The sequence below is a fragment of the Ciconia boyciana genome, chromosome 10 (genome assembly GCF_034638445.1).
Source record: "Ciconia boyciana chromosome 10, ASM3463844v1, whole genome shotgun sequence".
NCBI lineage: Eukaryota > Metazoa > Chordata > Aves > Ciconiiformes > Ciconiidae > Ciconia > Ciconia boyciana.
In genome coordinates, this window is record NC_132943.1 from 44,794,653 (window position 1) to 44,820,036 (window position 25,384).

At 58.0% G+C, this 25,384-nt stretch overlaps 1 protein-coding gene across 1 annotated transcript; it reads right to left on the minus strand.

Moving 5' to 3' along the window:
• Positions 1-400: 400 nt before the first annotated feature.
• LOC140657656 (maestro heat-like repeat-containing protein family member 2B) lies at positions 401-19,092 on the minus strand. Its single transcript, XM_072874985.1, has 31 exons — positions 19,072-19,092; positions 18,251-18,376; positions 17,529-17,694; positions 17,025-17,123; positions 16,315-16,466; positions 15,778-15,921; positions 15,132-15,224; positions 14,680-14,749; positions 14,455-14,568; positions 13,865-13,938; positions 13,270-13,389; positions 12,147-12,254; positions 11,792-11,951; positions 11,354-11,394; positions 10,922-11,063; positions 10,206-10,258; positions 9,717-9,824; positions 9,370-9,489; positions 9,059-9,181; positions 8,187-8,348; positions 7,833-7,955; positions 7,455-7,522; positions 6,958-7,093; positions 6,761-6,856; positions 5,839-5,962; positions 4,782-4,891; positions 3,750-3,902; positions 2,055-2,200; positions 1,643-1,805; positions 1,154-1,347; positions 401-542 (listed from the first exon to the last, which is right to left on the minus strand). Exons 2-31 carry the CDS (start codon positions 18,263-18,265, stop codon positions 401-403), a joined length of 3,519 nt encoding a protein of 1,172 aa, XP_072731086.1. The 5' UTR covers positions 18,266-18,376; positions 19,072-19,092.
• Between the last annotated feature and the right edge of the window lie 6,292 nt (positions 19,093-25,384).

A 25,384-nucleotide genomic window follows, 5' to 3' on the forward strand; every position in this document is an offset into this window, starting at 1 on the left:
ATGGGGACCTGATCCCAGCCAGGCACCACAAAAAAAGACATCCCAAGCAGCGGTATCTCAGTAAAACCCCTCTGAACCCTTCCTTCCCTGCCCCCTGCCTTACCTCAGCAAAGAAAGCCGTAGCTGTCATCCCCAGGTTAACTGAGCAGGAATCCAGCCATGGCAGGAGGGTCTGCACCAGGCAGGGTGATACAAGCCCAGCGTGGAGCAGGACTCTGCACAAGCGAGGAACACACAGTTACTCAGCAAGGCCACAGGTCAGGTCTCCAAAATTCATTTGCACTGACTCAGATGCTATTTTTCAGCTCAGGACGGCTTCCCAGGCACACCGGAAGAGTCCCAGCAGCCATTTCCCTGGGCACAGCCCTGCAGGAGGCAGCCAGGTGCATGCCTGGGGCTCTTACCTGGTCAGGAGACACACCCCCTCAGGGTGAGCCAGCGGGTCTTCCAGGCGAGCCCACACTTCCCAATTCATGAGCAGCTGCATCCATTTGGCTGCCATGCATTTGCCTAGTACCAACTCTAAAGCCAAAAGGAAAAGCCTGGCAAAAGAAACAAAACACAAAACCAATCAAAACACAGTCAAACAAAACAAAACAAATCACAACAACACAAACCCAAAGAAATCTCAAAGCACAGCAGGTTAGGGGAAGATTTATCTTTAGCAGAGCTAAATACTCCTGAAATGATGCTTCATAGCCTTCAAGACTGCAGCAAACAACACTGGCATTTTCTTCATGCCGCAAACCCACTGAAGCAGAAGAAAACCCACGTCCCTAGACTGACTCCACGCTAAGATAACCAAGGCAACACCTAATACCTCTTCCCGCCAGCATTTTGCGAAGAATGACGCCAGTGCCCGTGAGAGTCACTCCTCCCAGTGGGGGATCCGTTGAGGGGGTGCAATGTTATCGTGCATGCAAGAGTATGCAGGAGGCAAGATGACAGCCATTCACAGTACGAGCTGCGTAAGACCTTCTTGTCTGGGAGCTGGAGTTTCTCCGTGAAGGAGCAGGAGTAAAACCAACCACGACGACCGGTTTGCAGATCTAGGAAGCAGGGCAGGCAAAGTGCTCCCACAGCTCCATGAACGCACATGTCTTGGCAAGCAGAAGTGAAGCCAACCCCTCCACTGGCCCCGTCGGCTCCTTACCTGAAGGGCTTCTCCTCAAGGACCCGGCCCTCGAGGAACAGCTGTCTCCAGCTGCTCACGGGGGAAAGCAGCCTCTCCTCGTTCAGTGTTTCACTGACCCACCTCAGGAGGCTGGGAAGGAGGTGGGGAAGCAGTTGCTTGAGCTCCTCTGTGTTCCTCAGAGCAAGCACCACCTCAGAGATGGCACAGGTGATCTACAGAGAAATGTAACCAAGAACCACCTGTTCAGGCAAGGCCTTTTCCCACCAGCCTGGTTCCCCAGCCTGCCTGGGACGGGGGCTTTACTCTCTGCAACTGTCACTTCTGTGACAGCCATGTGGCTCAGGAGCACAAAACTCTCCCGGCTCCCCACACTCCTTGAGGCCGGCCCAGCACAGTGCCCTGGCAGTCTCCACAGACACCCGCAAAGGGCACCTGGCTCCCTCGCACTGAAGTATGGGTTAGAAAGCAGATGCAAAGCTGCAGAAATGTGTCTTCTGTTGAACATACCGTCAGAGACTCCAGAGCAGTCTGACGGTTGTGCTGCTCACAAGTGGAGGAGTCAGTCCCCAGGCGGTTGTTTCCCGCTTTGTTTAGTTTTTCTGCTAAGCACCTCAGGACCTGAATCCCAAAGGTGCTTCTCCCCAGGCTTCTCCACAGCTCCACCGTGTCACTTCAAGAGAACCGACATTCACCCCTGAGCCTGTATCCTTGCGGTCCTGCAGTGCCCTCAAACGTTTTCCTCATCTGCAGTGGGGCTTACAATGCCCCACTCACGGCAGAGACACAAGCACGCAGTCTTGCAACACTCAAGACAGTTCAGGCAGAAAAAAGACCTGCTTCTTAACCGGACCCCCCAGTGCAAGCAAGCTGCGGGGGGTCTCTCTTTGACTACAGTGGGGGAAGTGGGTAGTGCACGTACCTGCTCATGGGCAGACCTTTCTGGAGGAGACTGCTGATCACGGGCTCCTGGTGAAAGTGGTTGAGGAGAAACACCGCATGGAGAGAGAAGGGCCTGTGAGTGCTCTGCTGCATGTAGGTGTAAAGAGTGTTCAGGATTTTTGGCACCTGAATGGAAGAAGTGGAGAAAGAGGGGCTCAGTGCCTCCTTTACCCCCTCCTGCAGGGCCCAGACACAGCCATTCAACAGATGAGCAATGCCTGCTCCCTTGACACAGAGTCTAGATCTAGCTAGAAACCTCACCCTTTCCACCCTGCCTGACCCTGGCTCACGTCTGGAGCTGAGCACGCTCTTGGCAGTTGCGCGTGCATGCATGCGCGCACGCACACACACATACATGCGTGCACGCACACACACGCACATGTGCACGCACACACACGCACAGCCTTAGTCACTGCATGTGCCTGGGCCCTGCCGTATGAGCAGCTGCATGCCCTGTGTGCACACAGAGGACACGGACACGTTTCATACCCAGTACCTGAGTAACTCTCCCCATGTGTCTGTAGCGATGCAAGAGCAAAACCAAACGCACTCTTTAGCAACCAAACCCTGAAGATGCCTTGCAGGGCCTGTGCAAGGGCATGTGACTCCTTCCAGAGGAACCCAGTTCTCCAGGGACACTTTTCCTTGCCTCTACTCTCCTTTCCCAAAGCGCCAACCCCTTCCCAGCACAGAAGACCTTCCCCCAAAGGAAGGGATGTTTGAGCCTTTCACAGCTAGGAACTGTGGCCACAATAAGGACAAATAGGCAGATTGGTGCCTCATCCTGTGGAAGATCCCAGCTTCTCCCACAGCTGCCTACCTCTGGCCCATGGTGCAGACACAACCTGCTCTGCGCCTGGGGAAGCAGCAAGGGGTGACCCCACAGCCCACGGATGCAGCGCTCCCGCTGCCTGGAGCAGCCGTGGGCTTTGCAGGGATGGCACAGGGACCCCCTGCCCTGCCTGTAACAGCAGCTGCCTATCGGCTGGATGAGCCGATTACGCTCAGCTGGGCGTAATCCTGTGGGCTGCCACCTGTGGTTGCCATCACTGTGTACGACCTCTGTCAGCGGCGGACGGCCACACTGGAGGGTTAGCCTGGGCTGACTGAGCTGCTGGTGGCCCTAGAGCCCAAGTGAAGCGCAGCAGAGCATGAGTGGAGGAGGAGAACAGGAGCCTTGAAAGGGCAGGCCCAGCATGAGGCCAGAGGCTCCCAGGCTACAAACGGGCAGCAACTGGTCACTAAAGGAAGGGCACCTCACAGGCTGGGTAACACCACAGTCGGGGAAAGCAATGACAGCAATGAACAAGTATCCAACCTGTGGAAAACCTAGCGTGCCCAAGAGCAGGGTGAAGTGGGTCCCAGGGCAGGGAGGACTGACAGTGATGCCAAAGCAAGGGGAGGAACGGCAAGGTTGGTGCCTCCCAGTGATAACTGCCTCACTCATGGGAAGGACCTGGACCAACGGGAGACTTTGGACAAAAAATGCCCATATCCTTGTCACCAGCTGGAGCAGACACCAGCAGCAGGTGCTAATGCACAACTCAGACCATCAGTAGCCCCTCAGCTCGGCACACAGGCAGTGTTTCTTGAGCCCATGTCAACTGCACAGGGTGTAGTGCAACAGCCAACAGGAGAAAAGACAAAGTCAAATGGAAAAAAAGTTCTCCCTTACCTCCTGGAGTATTTCCTTACTGCATTCCGCCAGGAAGACAAACACCCACTTCCACACTGCCTTCACACACGTGGGTCTGACATACAGGAAGCTGTCCAGGACAGCAGTCAGAAAGTCCATAGCCTGTGCTGGAGGGATGCATTTGCAAACAGCCTGGAGAGAAGTCAGGAACAGGAGAGACCGCATCACAGCTCTGCTTCAGCAATTCAGAAAGGAAAGGAAACTTGACAGGACTGTTATTTCAGCAGTCATGGAGGGGGCAATCACTTGATCCTCCTGCTGTGCATACAGTGCTGTTTACGGCTAACTGATTTGGAAGTGTCTCCCCCCATGTTGTTTGCTTATATACCAGATTTGTATTCTGACAAGAGCACTCATACACACACACACATACAGTATCTGCTCCAGCACACCTAAAAGACAGTCTTCACAGAATCACACCATCGTATAGGTTGGAAAAGACCTTTAAGATCATCGAGTCCAACTGTAAACCTAACACTGCCAAGTCCACCACTACACCATGTCCCTAAGCACCTCATCCAAACGGCTTTTAAATACCTCCAGGGATGGTGACTCAACCACTTCCCTGGGCAGCCTGTTCCAATGCTTGACAACCCTTTCAGTGAAGTAAAATTTCCTAATATCCAGTCTAAACCTCCCCTGGCGCAACTTGAGGCCATTTCCTCTTGTCCTATCACTTGTTACCTGGGAGAAGAGACCGACCCCCACCTCTCTACACCCTCCTTTCAGGTAGCTGTAGAGAGCGATGAGGTCTCCCCTCAGCCTCCTTTTCTCCAGGCTAAACAACCCCAGTTTCCTCAGCCGCTCCTCCTAAGACTTCTGCTCTAGACCCTTCCCCAGCTTCGTTGCCCTTCTCTGGACACGCATGTCTTGTCTCAAAGCATCCTGCTATTTGCTAACACCGTCCTGGACAGCTCACTCTGGAGACAGCGAGAGACTCTGGAGGGAAGCAGGGAGACGTGCAAGAGTCCAGGAGCTGGGCCCCCACCCCATTGTTTTGGGGCCAGTTACCTTTGCTATTGTGGCACAGGTCTCCACCACAGTCTCAGTGTCTGGGCTGTTCAGCTCCTCACACAGGCGCCTGATCTCATCTGCCTGAGGCATCACCTTCATGGTCTTGGCTGGAACAAATGCCAGGAGAAAAGAGGAGTCACGTCTACAGAAACCCAGCCTCTGGCCCCAGATAAAGGAGAACCCAAGTGGTGGCAGTGAAGGCCACAGGGAAACCCACGGCCCTCCTGAACTTGGTGCAGCAGGATTTCCCAAGCCAAATAAATGGCTGACAAATCCCAGCCTGGAAAGAGCCCTCTTCCTCCTTGAACTGTTTGCTGGGGCTTCAGGGTTTGAGCAGCCACTGGCCTCTGCTCCCAGCAGCTGTGTTCCCTCTTCCTGCACAGACCACCATCGTCTCTGGGAGGTGGGAAACCTCCCTGTGACTTCCTCAGCACAGGCAGACCCTGCTGCCTGACGAGGAAAGGGTTCGAACACAATCCTCCACAGCACGCTCCGGGCCTCCAGCTCAGATCCTTCCTCCTTGCCCAGTTTGCTCTGGGCAGCAAATTGGCTTCCTCTTGTACTCGGCAGGAGATTTCTTCCCTGGCAGGGATGAGTTTGGAGATGCTGCCTGGGTAGCTGCCTGTCTCTCCAGGCTCAAGGCAGGGAGCGAGGGGGAAGGCACCCTCTGAAACATCAGGGACCTCATCCGAGCAAGTTGTCTGACCACCCTCTGTCTCTCCCGGAATGTGGACAGGGACAGACATGGAGGGGGACAATCCCCAGTGCTGGTGACAACATCCTGCTCTCAGACAGCAGTGGGGGATGGCCCTGACCACCCAACATCACACATGCCCCAAGGAGGTGGGACTTAGCAACCCTCTCCCAGGGATCCTTCCTGAGATGGCCGGGAGGCAGAGGGCTAACAGGGTGGGGGCACAAAACCAGCCGAGCCCGTTGCCTCCCCCTTTCCTCCCAGGGATGGGGCCTGGCCCTGCAGGATCCCGGTGGTGCCAAGCCAGGAAGGGAGGGAGGATCAGGCTGAGCAAGGCTGGGAAGCGCCCACTCTCCTCACCTTGCATTTGGAGAAGGTAGCCAAGGCAGACCCATGCCCTCTGGCAGGACATGGCCAGGCAGTCGCTGGTTAGAGTCCCCAGCAGTCCCACCAGGGAGCCAAACTGCTTGCAAGGACGTCCTCTCTGCAGGGGAGAGCAGCAGGAAAAGGGTCGCTGGCAGCCCCACCACCTGCTCACCTCAGCTGCCCATCCTGCTCCCTGCGCAGCAACCAGGCAGAGGGGCAGGCAGAAGGGCTGCCCCATAATCCCATGAGCCCCGAAACTCAGCACCTGGCCAGGCAGGGCTCCCTTCCAGGGCCATGAATGGTGGGGAGGGGGCACCGGGGCACATGGGGGGTCCTTACTCACCATGAGCTCAAATTGCTCCTTGCAAACTCCCAGCACATGGGTGCAAACCCGCAGGGCTCTCTCCCGCTCCCATTCTTTGGGTGAGGTGAGCCAGCCCTTCAGGACCTGAGGCAGGGTGCATCTCTCTCGCAACATGCATCTTTCTCTCCCCAAGATCCCTCTCCATCTCCCTCCTTCTCTGGCCCTTTCCCGGCACAGTCCCCAGCCCCACCGAGCACTGGCACTGCAGCCTCCACCACCTCACTCTCTCCAGCTGCCTCTGCCCTGAGCCAGGTGTCGCTTCCCTGCCTGCATCTCCCCGCTCCAGCCTTCCCCCAGGCTGCTCTCGCCCAGCTCAGGGCTGGCCCTTGGCTTTCTCTCTGGCAGGACCCACTTCTCTGCCTGTCCTGAGGCCACAGTGGCCAGGTGCTCCTGTCCCCCAGCTCAGCCCCTGGCCCCGGCCAGACACACGGCCTCGGAGCAAGGAGCCAAAGCCCCACTTTCCCGTAGGAAAGGTATCCACCTCCTATCACCCTCTAAGGCCTCGATTCTCTGCCCCTGTGACACTGTCCCTGTTGCCCCATGGCTACTCACATGGACCACATCGTCCAAGCAGGCAGAGGTCGCCTCTGCCTCCATAAGGGTTTCCATGAGATGGCCCAGATCGTCCATGCCTCTCCTGTGCAGAAGCTGAAAGCAGGAAAGGAGAGCTGAGGTTCTGCATGATGCTGCCAGGGCACGCTGAGGTGGGATCCTGACCCAGAGGTGGGCAGGCACTGGCCGGTGGGTACCTGCATGTTCACAGCTGCCCTCACTGTCTTCCTTCCTTTGTTCATCTGCTCCTTGGAAGGATAGGACAAGACACTCTGGCAGCACACTGCCATCAGGTTGAGATTTTCCTCCCTGCTCAGAGGTGGTCTCAGCTTGCTGGCCAGAGGAAAAAGAGAAAACAGAAAGGGGATGTACTAGCCCTCTCCAGCATGGCTCAAACCACAGCTGGGTTCCTCCTAATTGACGGCCCCAAATCCAACATCCCCAGCTTATGCCAGCGAGCACTGCCTTCAGCTCCAGCAATTCCTGCCTCCTCCCAGGCAGCAGGCAAACCCTCACCCCCAGCTTCAGGAGACCCCGGGTCTCCCTTCCTTCGGGACACACCCAAAATGGGGAATACTCTCCCACTCCACAGCCCCAGCAGCTCCCGGCCCCATGCTCAAGGTCACTGGGGCTGCCCCAGCCAGCTGGGCTGGGGCACACTGGGAGTCCCCAGAGCCTGAGGAACAGACCTCACCTCAGCTCCTCCAGGGCCTGAAACACTCCATACACCAGGGAGTCCCAGGGCTCCCTCTTTATCCAGTCCTGCAAGTCCCAGAGAGGCAAGCACAGAATTGGCAGTGGGCAGGGGCACGGGACAGCCCTCCTGCCTCCCCCGGGGACAAGCTCTGCTGACAGGCTTCGACAGACACAGCCCCATCACCCCCACAGATCCCCAAAGGCACCAAAGGATGGACCCTGCTCCCCAGCCACAGCCACCCAGCACCAGCACCCAAGGGCCCTACCAGCTCAGGACACAGCTCCAGGAGCTTGCATGAAGCCAAGAGACCATCGTGCCTCTGGGGAAAGCAGCCTTATGGCGCAGCCCAAATCCCCCCCAGCTACGGGCACTCACCAGCAGAGTCTGCATCGCCTCCTGCTTCAAGGAGAGCTCAAAGCTGCCGCAGTCGCCCACAGCCTGGATGGCACTGCTGACCTCAGTGACGCTCTGCACCAAGGCGAGTTTGAGCTGCAAGTCCTGAGGCCAAGGAGAGCAAAGCATCCCTTGAACTCTTTGAAGGGCTGAGAAGTGGAAGAGGAGCATGGGCAGGGGAAACCCATGGGGGGGTTGGATCTGGACATTGAGGACAAACCCTTCCTTGGGGGATCTTTAGAAAGAGACTGTCTATCTCGGTACACCCCAGCCCCAAGGGGCTAGAGCGAGGGCACTCAGCAATCCCCCCTGCCCCTGCGCACCCCATGGTCCTACCCTCTCTTTGGCTCTGGAGAGCCGCAGGATGTTGCCCATGATTTCTTTATCCACATGGGTGAGCAGCTGCTCCTTGGGGGCACGCAGCGCGATGCCGCTGTATGTGCGCATGAGAGCAGCACAACTGGCCTGGGCTCTCTCCATGTTCTGCCACCGCTGTTCCTGTGTTGACAGAGATGCCTCGAGACATCAGCCCCAGGACTCCTGTGAGCTCCTGTGGCAGGCCACTGCCCTGCACCCTCACCAGCTCCTCCTTCACCTGGGCACCTCCCAGCAGCTCCCCAAGCCGGTCCTTGAGCTACGAGCTCTGGGGCTGGGAGCTGTTCCCATCCCGCAGCGTGGGTTCTCGCATGGGGATGGGGAGGAGGGTGCAGCCAGCATCGCACACACTGCTGGTGGTTTTACCATTGATTTGAGGGGTTGGGGAGCTGCCTGGATTCCTTCTGTGGCAAGTTATCTGAAATAGCCTGTCATGGTCCTGCTCAGAGACATGCAGCCTGCGTGGGTCAGTGGTGCAGATAAGCCCAGTCTGCTCACCACCCCAGGCCAGGCTGCACTGCTCTCTCTGCAGGGCCCTGCCCTGCCCAGAAAGGCTTCCCCATGGCTCCCAGGTGAGGAGCAGAGCCAGCGATACCTCACCAGGCTCCTGCTCCCGGCCCTCAGCTTTGATCCATGAGGTGTCAAACTCCATCCTTTCCAGCGACACCTCAGGGGCCCCAATGCTGGGACATCCCCTCTGAAACACAGGTCTTGGGCAGCTCTTACAAGAGGGCTTATCTAAACACAGCTGCCATGGTTTGGCTGCTGCAGGTGTAGAAGTGGAAATAAGGCCAACATTGGAAAGCCAAACAGTGAAACCCTGGATCCTTTACCTTCCAGACCATGGAATTCTGATAAAACCAGTTTCTGGTGAAAGTGGCGGTGAACATGGTCACTGTGTCCAAGACCAGGTGGAAGTGGCTCTCGGCAGTGTGGGACACAACAGAAATCATTCCCTGCAACCACAGAGAAACGGGGAGTCAGCTCCAGCCCAGGCACTCAGCTGTGGCCAGTGACAACGGCCAGGCAAGACGTTGCAGCAAGGGGGAAATGGCAGCAATGGGGAAATCAAGGAGGTCTGGAGCAGCCCTCCCTCTCCCCCAGGAACAGGCAGGGAATGCTCAGGACATGAGTGTCACCTCACCTGGGCCTCAGACAGCTCCACAGGGATTGTCTCCTGGAGGAACCTCAGCACCTGCCCTTGGATGTGTCTGAGGTCCTGACAAGCTGCCAGTGCTGTCCCAAGAGCCTTGTAGAGGAAAAGCTGAAAGAGAAGAGGCCGAGCCCAAGATGCGGTCATGGCCTGACCTATCAGGAGAGGGCTGGCCCCAGACGGACCTGACCGCCCCCGGGAGCAGGCAAGGCCAGCCATGGCACCAGGCTGTAGCAAGCCGCTGGAGCAGCCCGGGGGGAAGCGCCTTTTGGGGCAAAGGAAGGGGAAGCACTGGCACCAGCCCCAGCCCCAGCCCCAGCAAGGGGCAGGAGACACACCTTCTCCCAGGAGCCAGGGTCAGAGCTGCCCAGCTGCAGGCTCAGCTCCTTGCTCAGGCCCACGGTCCAGGCTTTGTCCTCGATGGGCTCCAGCGATGCTCGCAGGAACTGTGGGGAACAGGAGAGGAAGTGAGTGTTCCCCTGCCTTGGCCAGGACGCTTTCCACACTTGCATGTCCCAGGACACTGCTGGGGGAGAGCTGCTGGGAACGGCAGTCTCTTCCCCTCCCCACCCGACCCTCTTTTCACCAGCCTTTCTCTTCTAATACCTCAGGCGAGACCCCCCCCCGGCACGCCAGTCGTAGAGGAGGAGGAGTGCTAAGGCGTGTGCCACAGTGTTTAGAGGGCATTAGCCATCAGCCGTGGCATGTGTGCAGACAGCAGCTCCTCTGAGCGGACAGGCACCTACTGTGGGGGGAGGTGCAGGGTGCTTGGGAGGTGCCCTGAGCTTCCTCCTACAACTTTGTCTGCTCCCCCAAGGATGCTGTACCTTAAGCAGATGGTGCCCCCACTCTGCAGAGTGCAGGGAGCTCTCGGTTTTTCCTAGAAAGCAAGAGGAAGCAAAAGCCCTCGCTGCTATTTAAGCTCACACCAAAGAGGACCTCCTAGAAGCACCTACGCCAAAGCCCTTGTGAGTCTAAAGACACAGGAGAGATCCCAGGGGCATTTGTCAGAGCCACTGGATTCAAGCTGGGGAAGGACGCACTGACCGCAGCTGATCCCCACTGCTTGACTGCAACTCCCAGAACAACTCCGACCACTGAGTGCCAGCACACACCAGCAACACCCATTTTCTCCTGAATGACCCACCACTTTCTGCATGTTTGCAGCCCTTCTCCCAGGCTATTGCCAAGGGTGGCTGCTGCAAACCTGGCCTGGCGTGGGGACTCGGCTCGCCAAAGCCACGGGCTGCATCCCCTCCAGGAGCACCAGTCCTGTCCCTGCCACAAACACCATCCCAGCCAGGACATGGATGGCCACCTAGACCCACCCTCCTAGGGGACATCAACGGCCCCATCCATCCCCTGGGCAAAATTGACGCAGGGGGATGGCTGCCCCCAGCCTCAGCGCTGGCTCCCTGGAAGGGGAAAGGCAGCAGAGCAAGTGCTGGGGAACTGGGGACCATTCCCCCCGTCACGCTGTAAAGCTGCATTTCCCTGCCCCTCCTCAGTCCCCCCAGCCTCTCCCTCCCCACCCACACTTTACCTTCCAGGTACTGCAGCAGGAGGGGGATCTCGGTCGCCCATGCTGCCCCCAAGGCTCTGTGGATCCTGCTGTGGAGGGACTGCAGCAGCTGCAAGGCAGCGACTGCACGTTCGCTGCTCTTGTGAGGAGCTGCTGCCACCACCTAGGCAAGGGCAGGAGAGAAGGGTTGCTCCTGTTGCCAGAGCTGCAGCCTCTCTCAGGAGGGAGCTCGAGAGCTCGGCGCCACTCCAGCTGGCAGTGGGCATCCAGTGGCTTCACCCAGGGTGCTGCCAGCCCCAAGAAAGGAGTGGGATCCCAGACAGCCCCGGGCAGGCTTGGGCACACTGCCTCCTCCTCAGGGGCTCCCAGCACTGGCCTCAAAAGCATGTCTGCCCCAGGCTCTCCCACCACCCCTGGCCAGAAAACCTCTTTCCTCAGAGCCCTGCTACTCACCAGCAGTCGAGCCAGCAGCGCCTGGGGAGACGGCAGCCAAGCTGCGGGGAGGAAGAAAGGCTGGGTGAGCCAATGAGCCCCCACTGTCCCCTGCCGCTTGCACCTCCGTTGCCCCCACAGAGGGCTGAGGGCTGAGAGCAGCTGTGCTGCCACAGTGCTGGCCCAGGGGGAGCTTCCAAGGGCTGCCCAGCATGAGATGAAGGCAGCTCCAGCATGGCCAGGGACGAGCCCTGGCTCACCAGGAGAGCACTGCGAGCAGGAGAGCCAGGCCTCTGCACCAGGCAAGGGGCAATGCAGGGAAGAGTCCCTCGTGACCAGCAGCAGAGCCTGGCTCTGCCCTTTACTTCTCCCGGGCTCCTGCTCAGGGCTGGTGGGGCATGTGGACACAGACTGGCGCAGCCCCCAGCTGAAGCCAGCAGCACTCACCAGGGCTCCTACCTTCCTCCTGGGAGTCTACAGCATCAGGCTCCTCCTCTTCTTCTTCGCACTCTGCTTTCTCCTGTCTCTCAGCCAGGGCTCGGAGGCAGCGGGAGAGCGGGATCAGCATGCCGCTGTACTGGGCTGGCACCACGTACTGCAGCAGCCTCGGCCACAGGAGCTGTAGAGGAGAACCAGGCAATTTGCCACATTGGCATTTCCACTCAGCTCAAAGACAAAAAGGATGGTCTGCATTTCCCTGAGCCTTGTGTGCTTCAGCACACGTGAGGGGAGAGGTTCAGGGCATAAGGAAGTGCAACAAAAAATGCCCTGAAGGCAAGAAGCAGACACAGCAGCAGGGCAGAGGGCAACTTACTTTGGTCATCCCTCTCAGAGAGATATCCAGTGAGCCCAGGATGTCCATGCACAGGGCTCGAAGAGCTCCTTCCTCTGCAGTTTCCCAGGCAAAAAGGCCTCCTGCCACCTGTAAGACAGAGTTGGTAAAACCCCTGTTACTCTCAGCTCCCGACTGACTAGGCTCAGGCACGGCCCCGCCAGTGCTGCTGCGCCAACCTCCCAGGAGCAGTGACCTCCTGAAGGAGGCCAAGGACAGGTGGACCCAGCCTGGGGACCGGTTCCCGGACCCTGGGAAGGACTAGGAAGCCTGGGAGCAGAGAGAGATGATGCTTGTCTGCACAGTCCCCCAGGGCCCAAATACCACTGTTGTGCCACCAAAGCAGAGGTGAGGAACATGCCCTCAAGCGCAGGGCTGCGCTTGGTACCAGCCCCAGCAGCAGCACGCCCACCCCAACGGATGTGGAGGAGAACCCAGAAGCTCTTTCCTTTACCCTGCTCCCAAAGCAGAGCCCTCCGAGCCCCGGAGCAAAGCAATGCACGCAGATCCCCTGACTGGAGGGAAGTTCCCACCAGAGGGAAGATCCTCGGCAAGTCAGCAGGAAGCTCAGCCATCCCCACCCTTCATCTCCTGGGTACTCAGCTGGAAATACCCACCGAAGGGACTGCCAAATGGCCTGTCCCCTTGCCAGAAGGGACACGGCTCCCCAGACCGTTATCGGATGGGCAGGGCCAGAGCACAAAAGCACCACAGAAAGCTCCTCTAGCCAGGCCCACCTGTCTGCACTGGCTGTGTTTTGCTGATTGTCCATCAGCATTTAAGGATGGAGGATGTCCCGTCCCTACAAGGCCACTCCCTTCACAAGGTGGCTTTGCTGAAGGCGCCTGTGGACACAGCTCAGCCCGTGGGGTGTGCAGGCAGCCCTGCAGTCCCGGGTGGCACGCCCAGGTGCAAAGCCACATCATCCACTGACATCCGCACAGACACTCACGAGGAGGAACAGCCATTTGGAGGCTGCTCCGATGGCAGTGCCAGTGCTGATGGCCCTGCAGTGTGGAGCTCTCCATGGTCAAGGATGCCTGCAGGAGCTCTCAGCACAATTCGGGCACTTGTTGAAGTCCCAGGTGTCCCACTCTGCCCTTACCAGTCTGCCTGAGGTCCGGCTGAACTCGTTGAAGATGTGCCCCACCACATCCCACGCCCAGCAGCTCTGGGAGCCGGAGCTGAGCAGCTCCCTGATGAACTCCAGAACTGCCCTCCGCACCTGCCAGGGGAGAGTTTGGTTATGACCCTCCTGGTCAAAACCCAAAGGGAAGCTGCCTTTGCTTGGGGGGAGCCTTTGTGGCTTGCAGAGAGATGACAAGAGCATGGCAGAAGCTTTTGCTCCTGGGTTCAGGGATGGGCTTTAGCACCAGGCTGGATGCGCCTTTGCCCTGCAGAGTACAGCCACCTCCCTGCTCTGCTCTGCTCTGCCAGCTCTCCCCGGGGAGGAGCCATCACCCACCACCTGGGCAACGTGCTGGCGCTTCCCCAGGCACCCCAGCCCTGCCCACACCAGCAGCAGTGTCACCTTCTCACCATCAGCTCTCTGGGGAGCATGAGGAAGTGGGGAAATGGAATGGTCATCTAGGTCAGACCCCAAAATGCTGCTTCCTGCTATGGCCTTGCCAGGCTCTGTCCCAATGGAAAGGGTTTCTCTGCCTCCCCTGGCAGCACCGTCCATTCCCAAGCCAGCTCACCTGGGCACTGGGGTCATTGCACACTGATCGCACGGCCTCCACCACCTGGGGCAGCTTCTCTCTTGTTGCAGGTGCTGGAAGAGATACAGAGAGTGCGCGTTGAGACAGAGCCACAATGGCAGAAGGGATCCCTTGAAGCTTCCAAGCTTTTCATACACCAGCCAGCGGGACAGAAAAGCGGGGCCTGACTCTGATTTCACAGGAGGCAGCAGCGTACCCAGAGTGACTCTGTGTCTAGAGGCACACCTATTTTATAGGGACTGAAAGCTATAGTAACACAGAGAACAAGAGAAACGGCATGGGTACAAGCAGCTGCTGTGCACGCCAGCCCTCCCACTTGCCCCCCAGCCCATCTGTGTTACTGAGCTGAGAACATCGTTCCTGGTGTGCCGCCATTTCTAACTGCTGGGGGAGACCTCTAGCCCTGTCATGGGGCATCAGCTCAGCTGGGCGACCCACTCTTTGCACCTTTGCAAAGGTGTGGGACCCACACCTGCACCTTTTGGGTGCATGTACCGCTTTCAGCCCGTTGCTGCTCTCAGCCCAGCCGCCCCAACCCCTGCCTTGTGTCCCTGGTCTGTGGCACTGACCGTCAGAGTGGGCCAGCGCTCCCAGCAGGCCCAGGGCTGCCACACAGCCAGCCTGTCTCCCACCGCTCAGCTGGGAGTGCAGAAACACGACCGTCTCCTCGGGGCACATTCGCGCTGCAGGGAAGAAACCACGTTCTGCATTAGCAGACAGCTGCCTCCAAGTGCCTAGGACTGTGAGAGAGCTGCCACGGGACGCCAGGGCATTGCCCAGTCTCCTCTCCTTACCCTGCAGCACAATGCAGTAGGACAGCACTGCCTTATGGGCCGGGCCAGGCTCTTTAGTCACATCAGAGAGCTGTGGGAAGAAGGTCCATTTTAAATAAATTCACATCAGCGTTGAGGGGGAATGAAAAGAAACGGTGCTCTCTGCCCTCCTCTCCCAGAGTCCTCCTGCGACTTGGCTGAGAGGGAAATTGCTGTGGGAACAGGGCTGCCCCCTTGGACCTGTTCCAAACAGCCAGGATCAGGCCTCCTGCAGCCTTAAGGCACCTACATGGCACCTGGCTCACAAATCCTGTCATGCTCCTGGCCTGCAGGAAGGTCCTGGCAGAGGGACGCCCTGCCCTGCCCTGCCCTGCCATTGCCTTTCCCCTCCATGCCAGCTGGCAGGTCTTTCCCCTCCATGGCAATTAGTTGTGCAGGCCCCAGGCCAGCATCAGGGCGTGGGCTCCCCTTACCTGGTGGTGCACAGTGGTACTGATGGCAAGAGCCACGCCGAGTGGGACTGGGGTCTGAACTCCCTCCAGCGTCTCCAGCACATAGCTGAGGCTCTATAAGAGAATGGGGAAGAGGAGGCTAAAGCCACCGAAAGCCACTTGGAAAGGGAGAAACCCAGCACATCTGGGATAAGGGGAGTCCCTAACACCAGCTCCCAGGGAAAACCCCAAGCCCTCCTGCATGGGGCTTCTTGTTTGCCCTCCCCTCAGAGCAGCATCGTGAGGGTCTCTTTCCTCTGAACAGAGCCTGGTGTTGACAATTCAGTTTCCTGTCACTTCCCACTCACCAGACCTTGTCCCTCACTGGACGGAATTGGACATGGCCCTGGGCACTAGGGCAAAGCTCCTCCTGCACACAGAGCCCCAGGGAGGGGCTCCCTTCCTGAGAAGATGAGCCTCAAGGACACTTGGCTCCCTCCTGCCCCCCCCCGACATTGCTCTTTTCTTGCCCAAAGAGCCCAGGGAGCCTCAGGCCTCCCCTGCCCTCCCTGTTCCTTCTCTAAGGGCTTCCCAGCTCCTTCTGGCACCCCACAGCTCCCCAGTGCCTCTTGTGGCACTCACACAGACCCACCCCAGCAGCCATGCCAGGCCCTGCGCGACTCCTCACCTTGGTGACCCGGGAGGTGTCTCGGACCTCCTGATATTGGTGCAGGAGCCAGAATAGCTGCTCCCAGGCATGCTCTCGGTGCCGCTCCTCATGCAGAAGGACCCCCATCATGGCAGCCACTGCCCCAAGGACAGCCTGCTTGTCCTGAAGAGGGAAGGGAGAGGCTCTGCTTGGGGGGCTGAAGGTCTGCCTAGCGCTCAGCATCCCCTGAACACCAGTCTGCCTTTCCCACTGGGAGGGGTTTCCCTTTCCCTTCTGCCCTGCAGAAGAAGGGCTCACTCCAGAGGACAGAGAGCATTTCCCCACGCTGGTACCCCAGCCCTCCCTGCAGAAAGGCCCCAGGACTTGGCTGCTTCCCTCCAGGGAGCCCCCAGCCCCAGGCATGGTTGCTGGCAGACTCCGGGTTTGGGAGTCTTTCTCACCCAGACCGCTTCCCTTCCCTGCCCCGCCTCTGCTCACACCCCACCAGGCACAGACAGACCCACTGACATGGACATCCCTGCTGCAGCCCCAGGTGTGGAAAGCAGCACTTCTCACCTCTTCCTGCTCACAGTCCAGCCAATTTACCACCACGTAACGGAAGACCGGGTAAATATCTTCACAGAGCTGTGCTTCCCTGTTGTGAGGCAAGGGGCATTGCTCCCGGTTGCAGAAGTATGTATTGACCCCTTTTGACCATTGCTCCAGAACTGCACCAGGAGAAAGGAAAAAGGAGCATGTGAGCGTCTGCAGCAAAGAAGGTTCCTTGCACCCTTGCCCAAGCCTGCTTTAAGGACAGTCCCAGGCTCAGCAGGGCTCAGCCCAGGACCAGATCTGGATCCGAGGACAAGCTGTGCTCTTGAGGTATCTGGATTCAAACACCCCGCTGTTTCTCTGCTCTTCCCCATTGCACCTTTTCCTCCTCAATGGCCTGTTCCCCTCCAGCATTTTCCACTGCAGCCCCTGCCCTTCCCTTCCCACATACTCGCCCTTTCAGTGCAGGGACTTTAAACCCCAGAGGAAAGCAGGGGAACAGAAGCCATGGGAAGGGACCCCGGAGTTCCGCCACACAGCACTGCCGTGTCCTGCCCACAGAAACCTCCCAGGCTTCCCCCGCTCCTTCTGCACACTCACAGCAGTTTGGGATCGCCAAGGCCTGACCTTGCTACAGGCTGACACCCACCAGATTCCCTCTGAGATAACATGGAGGCATCAAAGACCACCCCATCCCCTGCCCCTGGGACCCTGGCCAAGGAGCCAACACTCACCACTGCAGACAGCGCGCAGGATCCGGCCACTCCCCACCTGACTTAGCATGGTGCGCAGGGCAAGCAGCGTCATTCCCACAAAGGGAATGCACCGCAGGGCTGCAGAGAAGGCAGGGACAGAGGGACCGAGAGGGTCAGTGAGAGACACGGGAGACTGGGGTTGATCCCTGGCAAGGCTGGGGCTGCTGGGCCATGCAGGACATGCCAGAGGGTGTGGGGAGGGCTGCCTTCCCCAGGGGGGACACAGGGAAGCCCTTTGGGGAAATGGGGGAGGACAGTGGGGGGCAGAGACCCTGCAGGTTTGTCTCCAGGGGGTTCCTACCCTCTGGGAACTGGGATTGGGTTGGTAAGGCAGAGCTGCCAGCCGGCCCTGGCATGGAGCAAGGAGGCACAGCAACTTCATAGCCCTCCCGTTCAACACAGAGCATTTAGGAAAGAGTTCTTCTTCCCTTCTCCCCATTATCACAGACCCCTACCCAAACCAGGAGGCTGAGAGTGCCGTACCGTAGCTGCAGGCCATTTTGGCCAAGGTGAGGAGCACAACCTCATCAGGGACCTTCCCCATGACCTTCAAGTGGCTCTGGAGCTCGGACATGACGAAGTGGAAGTGGGAGCTGGCCAAAGCCACCAGGACATCGCTAGCAGCCATCTTCACATCATCTGTCACACGCTGAAAAAGTGCCACAGGTTAAACACTCCCGAGAAAAAGGCTGAGGCACTTGGACAGGATGAATGACCCTGTCTCCCCTGCAAGACCCCTCAGGGCAGTTGTCCTCAGGCTGGGTGTCTGCCGCCTCTTGTACCCTGGGGTAGGTGAGCAGCTCCCCGGTGAGATGAGGGACGCTTTTCCCCGACGCAGCCCTGTGCTGCTGCCTCCTCTCCCTCTCTGCAGAGATGGTGGGAACAACTGTCGCAGACTTGAGATCCCCCTGGGGCCTCTCCCTGGAGCTGGTGGGTTCCCATGGCTCTTCCTCAAGGCAGGAGTAATAACCTCGAGCTTGAACCCAGCTCTCGCTCAGTTAGAAACAACCCCCAGTCTGCCTCTCTGCACAGCTCTCTGCATCCCCTCTTCAAATTCTCTGTAATGAGGAGTCCCTAGAGCTTCTCCCTTAGGACCTCTGCTGGGTCTGAATAACCGAGGAACATCTCTGCACAGCGCTGTATTTCCCCAAAAACCAGGGCCATAGGCAGGCTGCTTTGGTGGCCTTGAAAGAGAACAAGCTCACCTGGGCTGTTCGCATGTCACTGGATGCCTCTGCTATCAGGCGGTTCACAACACCGCTCTTCTGCAAACAGCCATTGTCTCCCTGCAAGATGCTCTCCAGCTTTCGGTATGTCTCCACTCGGTCACCCTGGGGACAGACCACAAAGGGGAGTGATGGGACTTGCTTTGCGCTCGTTCCCAGGGAGCCACGAGAGAGACCTGAGGCCCCCCAGATCATCTGTGTGCCTTGGGCATGAGGTATGAGCTCCAGGCATTGGTCAGGACAGCCATGGGGAATGGGAAGATCTTCTGCGGCACCTCTGACACTAGCAGAGAGCCAGACAGGGAGATTGACTCCACCAGGGTAAAAGGCTGTGCAGGAGCCTGGAAAGTCATTCTGAGGATGCGGGATGGTGGGAGTCAGAGGGAGAGTGCCAGGCGAGGAAGTGGAAGGCATGGGAATGAGACCATGCCCTCAGGAGGGGAAGCCACGAGCATCCTGCACCTTGGGGCACAGTGTCACTCCTCACACGGGCAGGAGTCCTGGCGCTGGGACAGTTCCCAAACCAAAGCTAAGGAAGAGGCCTTGGGAACTTGGGCAAAGGCACTGGAGAGATGCTGGGGTTTATGCCAGAGGCTTTGCCTTGTCCAGGAGAGCGCTGCGAGCTCCCAGGGAAAGGAGGGAGGGAGCAGTGGCATTAGTCCAGCTTGAGCGGCACTTGAGGATGAGGTGCCTGCAGGAGGGCAGAGGTACCGTCAGGCAAGATCCCCCTCTGCCACGGCACCCAGGGAAACCAGGGGCATGGAGGGGAGCCCTCACACCCCCCCCCCCCCCCGCCTCACCTCATGGTCTTGCAGCTGCTTTAGCAGAGAAGTCCCAACGACTGCCAAGGTAGTGACTGCTGCAGGGACAGTCCCCTTTGCCTTGCCTTCATCCTCAGGATGCGCAGGTCTGGACTGGGAACGCAGACACGGGCAGAGAGCTGGAAGAACAGAAAGAAACGGTTTGGCCGGCTGCAGGGCTTTGAACCAGGGAGGGGTGAGGATCTTCCCAGCCTCTCCCAGCACTAACAGCCCATGCTGGGCTGTACTGGCAAGAGGGCAGTCAGTGGATGAGGGGAGGGAGTCTTCCCCTCACTGTGGCACTGGGAAGACCACACTGGGGGACTGGGCCCATTCTGGGGTCCCCAGTGCCAGATTGGCAGCAACGCGCCGGAGCAAGTCCAGCGCAGGGGCCCCAAGCTGGGCAGGGGATGGAGATGGGGCCCTGCAAGGAGAGGCTGTGAGGGCTGGGGCTGGGCAGCCCCGACAAGAGCCATCTAGGACAGGTTGTCTCTGAGCAGTATCCAGCTACCCCACAGAGGACAGGGAGAGGATGGAGCTAGAGCCCTCTCAGAGGTGCCTGGCAGCAGGATGAGAGGTGATGAGGACGCAGTCCCCAGCACCTGGCTGGGATGGGCACTGCCTCCAGCAGGCATCAGCCCCCAACCTCCCGCCTCCCTCCCTCACCTCTGAGTGCTCTCATCCTCCTCAAGGCAGCAGGACACACTGCTCTCTCCGGGTCCCCCTCTTGCGAATGCCATGAGAAACTGGGGCAGCACCAGCCCCAGGGGGAAGATATAGAGCCCAGCCATTGTGATGTGCCTGTGGGGCATGGTGCCTCACAGAGGGCTGCTCATGTGCTGGGTACACTCCGTGGGCAGGGACCAGACACAGCAGCACCCTGGGGACCCCCACAGGCCCAGAAATGCAGGATTTCCCCATTCTCCATCACTTGAATGGACTCGTGGTCCTCAAACAGTTTTAGCAATGACTTTCTCCCGACAGCCCTTCCCAGCCCCGTCCCTGATCCACGTCCCCTTCCAGGGACCCAAGGCAATGTGGTCTCAAGGGGACTGACCTGGCCTTTTCCCTCTGCATTGACTCTCCCTGGTTTCTCTCACACTTTCACCCTGTGGTGAGTCTTAGGCCTTGGCTGTGGGGTTAACCCAGGTCATGCGCATGTTAGCAGACATTAGGTACAGTTGTTTACTGTCTTATTAATTACATGAACAACGAATGTAGATGAACAGCAGAAAAGCCTTTGGAGACAAGCACTTCTTCAGGTCTGTTATAAAGCTGTAAACTTCAAAAGCTACATGCATACTGGGAAGAGTTGAAGAGACCATTTAAAGGGAATATGTGAAGGAGAAAAAATGGTCTGTAAAGAAATTATCTGTTTCTAGCGGACACAAAGCAAAGCTGGTCTTCTCAGATTGGCTGCCCTGACACAGGGCAGCTGGTAGCCAGCAGTGAGGCCCGGCAGGGTGCAGCATCCACAGAAATGCCCAGCTCCTTGAACCTAGACCCTGGGGCTGCAGAACAGGGCTAGCACCGGCTGGGGCTTTGCTGGGAAAAGCCAAGCTGGGGTGACCCTGACACTCCACACACGTACCCACTCCTGGGATCTAACAACCTGTCCCTTTGCCCATCGCCACCACAGGATCCAGAAGCACCGCCTCTGGCCCTGACACGGTCCTGAGCCATCTCTCAACAGCTGCTGGACATGCACCAGTCCTGGGACTCAACAGGCCTAAAAAGAGGCAAAACTGCCCAGAATTAAGCTGTTCTCAAGTTTTTGCAGGCACCACATTTTTTGAGCTGCCTGGTGCTGCTGTTCCTGGGAAATGCTCAAGAGACAGGGCAGCTGCCTATACCTGGGGATAATGAAGTCATGCTGGGACAGACCCCAGAGCAGGAGTCTCCCCATGGGGTCCTGGGGCCTTGCCGTGCCCTCCTGCTGCCCACGGGGATCCCCTTGCCACCATGCCACCACGGCATGACCACCTCCCACACCAGCTAGGGCTGGCGCAGGGAACAGCCCAGGACCACCCTGACCATACCACCACAGCAGGCTTTGGCCCCCAGTGTCCCACCACCCTGGGACCCCCACGGTGCTTGCCCAGGGACACAGTGCAGGGGTAGCAGGGGAAAAGGGGGACACTGGGGGGAGTAGGGGGCACTGGGGGATGGGTGGGGGGAACTGAGGTGGCACAGGAGTTTACAGGGGTGTGGGCAGGGGGAGGAAGGGGGGCACTGGGGGACAAGTGGGGAACGTCAGGGGTCAGCAATGGCACGGGGCTGAGCAGAGGGACGGAGTGTAGCAGAGGGGTCTGGCTGTCCCATCGGACCCCTGCCTGTTAACACAGGCCCCACTGGGGCTGCTCCCCAGCCCCGGTGAGCCTGGGCACAGCTGCATGCAGCAGGGGCAGCTCCACACAGGGAGCCCACCAGCAGAGATGTGGTTTTGTTCCTCGGGCTGCTGTGCACGCCGGCCCCACTGCAAGCCCATGGGAGCCTCTGGCCCCCTGTCCCAGGGGTCCCACCATGTGTCTGATACAAACTGAAGACTCTGCAAAGTTTGCTCAAACACAACTCGTGTTCCCGCCTTGCACAGTCATGTTCCTTGGTAGAGGTGAGGAGGGAGCTGTAAGAGGGAGGCGAGCCCCTTTCTGGGTTGAACACCACACTGAGAGGGAGTCCTGCTGTGGAGGGGGCACCAGCAAGGGCTGAGGTGCGGGGGGCACCAAGGGCCGGGGGTTTCCCTGGGCACCCGCAGTTCCGAGGGCTCCGGCAGTCCTGGGAGCCGAGTGTGCCAGACTGAGCTGGACGTGCTCCAATGGCAGGCATTTGTATGAGGAGGGCTCGGAGGGACCCCGTCCTGCCCTGCCGCTTCAAGGGGTCGCTCCCAGGCACGTGTGCACCCTGGCTCCCTGCACATCGGGCTTTGCACTACCCTCAAGTGGTCTGAGCCTCCTCCCAACCCCACAGAGCTGCTCAGCCCTGCCGGTAACTCCCATTTCCCCTCAAGGGGCTGAGCTCTGCCTGCTAGCCTGTTTTATTAGCTCTCCTGACAGCAGTAACAACAACAGCAGCAACCACAACAGCTGCTGAAGACAGGCTATTTACAGAGCATGGGCTCCTCTGAGCAAACACAAGCGTAACTCTGACACCTCGCTTCCCCCAAGCTTCTCCTCTCCCCACCCCTGGGAGAGGAGCAAGCTCTGGGCCAGGTAGGGGGCTGGAGGGAAGCCTGTGACGCTGGCCAGGAGGTGAGGACTAGCCCACAGGGGCACAGTGCCCCCAGGGGCCCCAGGCCAGCACAGCCCCAATCCTGTGGCCGCGGTCCCCCAGGGCATGGCCAGGCTGCACTGTCCCATTGTGCCACACCACCTCCGTGGGAGGTGAGGGGTCCCCAGGCACTCCCTGTGCATGGAGGGCTGAGGGGGGGGGCCCAGGCTCTTGGGGTGCTGGGACCCAGAGATTGGGCTGTGGGGCATTCCCTGCTCTGGGAGCAGAACAGGCACCCTGGGCGACTTGCTCGTATGTGGCTGTCCCTGTTGCTGCTCTGAAAACTTCAGGCAGAAATCCCTCCAGAGGCCAGGAGACACCCCACCACGATTGCAGTGTCCCCCCAGTGGCCAATAGATTTCCCTGCCTTCCCACCACGGTCTGGCCCTGTCAGCCTGAGCCCCAAGGAGCAGAGATGGGTGAGGGCTTTCCAGCAAGGCAGGAGGGGTGAGAGGTGAGATTTGCTCATCCAAGGCCTGAAGGAAGGCTCTGGGATGCACGGGGGCTTCCCCACCCGTAGCACCCCAAGGTGAAGGGCGAGGGGCAGAGCTCAGCTGGAGCCAGAGGAACACAGCTGGAGCTGGGGCTTCCTGACTAGTCAGGGATGGAGGGAGGGAAGGGTGTGGGGAGGGATGTCCCTGACTTTTTGTGGGAATGCTGTCTCAGACCCCAGCCAGAACTAGGGCCATGCCTCCCCACGCTCCTTGCCTAAACTTCCCACCCTTTGATACAGCTCCTTGACGCTACCAGCTGGTTTCCAAGGCTGGGCCTGGCAGAGGAGGGAGGAGAGTTGCGGTTGGCCCTTTTGGCGCCTCAGCCTGGAGAACATCTTTAGCTGCATCAAGAGGGCAGATGCGGAGAGAGGGATGATACTGGAACAAGGTTGGAGAGGTGGCTAAGCTCAAGATCTGTGAGCAAGACTAAAGCAAGCCCTGCCTCTGGTGACTCAGCTTCCCAGATCACCATGGGATGGAAGGGGACCCTCTGCTGAGGAGCTCTCGTGGACAGATATCCCCACCACAGACATGTACAGCTCCTCCAAGGGTCACTCTGGGTGCCTCAGTAGAAGGCAGATGAGTTGGGCTTGATGGACAGTTCCTCTCCCCAAGGGGAGGTGCCAGCCAAGGAGCCTTTTCCTAAGGGAGCTGGACAGACCATGGAGGCTGTTACGTACAAAAAAGCTCCAATGTAAAGATGGCTTCCACGACCTGTGCAAGAGAACTTGACCGACAGTGACCTCTCCTGTACAAGAGGGTCTGCTCTTAGAAGAAACCAGACCAAACCGTCTGGAAGTGGCAAAGTTGCAACAAAATAGTGCCGACTCTGCTAATAAATATGCATTAAGCACGCTTGCATGGGGGGTGCACATGAACAAATACGCACAAGAGAATGGTAACAAGCGATGTCACGGCCAAAGCCAATAGGTTATGTAAACTGTGAAAATGAGTATGTGAGTAGTCTTAAAATTGTATATCAAGAATCGAGTGTAACACGGGGTCCTTCTTGGGCTCCCAGCTGAGAGGCACCTTAATGCAGGCAATAAAAGGGGGTTTTAGCTAGCGTGTACTTCTGCCGCCTTCTTTCCAGTAACCGCGCACGAACTAGAAGAAAAGAAGAAAATGCGAGCAAGTCCTTTTTGCTAACAACTTGGCGACCCAGGTGGGACTCTGTGGGTTTCCGACCTAGTGAGTGTAGATGCTGCACACAACACAGCTGGCGCTGGGTGAGTTCACCCGATTGTCTGTGCGGGGTCTGCGTTCACTGACAAGTATTGAAACTGGGGGCAGCATAAGTCATGGGGGTTCAATAGGTGAGGAAAAACAGGGTTTGCCGCTGGAGGAAATTCTGCAAAACTGGAAGAAAATCGATGGTACTGCAGGTCTCAGTAAAGCTTGAAAGCCCAAGCTATAGTTCTCTGTCAGGACGAGGGGCCAGCTGAAACTCGTGAGGAGATGCCCTCCAAGCAGTGGCCCCTGGAAGGTTCATTTGATATGAGCAAGCTGACTTTCCTGCGTCAACGCTTGGAGGATCAGAAACCTTAGGAAATGAACTACTGGTTTGTCTGGGATAACTGGGCTTTTAAACGACCAGGGGCATATGGGCATTTGTCTAAGGTAAGACAGATGGTAGTGCCACAGACGCTGGGAGACTCGAGTCTAAACTCTACCCTTGGTCTGCTTCGCCCGGTGCCTCCTCCTGCTGCTCCTCAGACCCCTATGCTGCACCCGCCGCTTCCTCCTGAAAACCACACTCCTGCTTTGCAAGCTCCTATGATTGGGACAGTGATGGCTAGTCTGGCTGCAGGAATGCCTGTGGCAGCAGGACAGCAACCACCCCCTCCAATATTACATGCCTATGTTTATCAGCCATGGGCTCCAGGAGATTTGACTCAATGGGCACAACAGATGCCCTGGGTACGAAAAGACCCAGAAAAGGTTGCCCCACTCTTTTCTACAGTAATACATCACCTCTCCTGGGGAGATGTTCGAGTGCTGTCGCAGCAAATATTTTGGTTGGGAGATAGAGATTGGATATTGGAAAAAGATAGAGAATTAGCAAGTCGTGATGGAAAAAGAGAGCCTTGGCCAAGTGTGGACCCTAACTGGGATTATAACAATGCAAATGACCGAGCTGCCTGTGAAAGAGCTTGCCATAATCTGGTCCTGGCAATAAAGGCTGTAGGACAAACTGGTGTCAACTGGGAAAGAGTTCAGGAAGTGAGGCAAAGATCAGATGAACACCCGAGCGACTTTTGGAGTCGCTATGGCAAGTATTGCTGCGATATGGAGGAATGACTGAAGATTACTTTAATGACAATTTAAAGTTCCTGCAAGTGCTTCCTCTCCCCTAGGTGCTTCTGCCACCCCATCACCTGCGGTGTTTGCTTTTTATTGGCAGCTGATAACATTCACACATCATCTCTTCTGCAGTTCTTGGGACTGACTTGCTGTCTTGGGATCCCATTATTTTGGGGGGGGGGGGGTTGTAATTTGTTTTGACATTTTGTCTCCATGTACTCCTATTTTGTGGGAGAGTTTGATTGATA

What these genes read in the sequence shown, in the direction of transcription:
- LOC140657656 (XM_072874985.1), bottom strand. An exon ending in GCCGGACCTCAGGCAGACTG is followed by an intron (nt 12,255 to 13,269) that starts GTAAGGGCAGAG and finishes TCTGTCTTACAG; the next exon opens with GTGGCAGGAGGCCTTTTTGC. An exon ending in CAGGCCCTGGAGGAGCTGAG is followed by an intron (nt 7,094 to 7,454) that starts GTGAGGTCTGTT and finishes TCCTCTGGCCAG; the next exon opens with CAAGCTGAGACCACCTCTGA.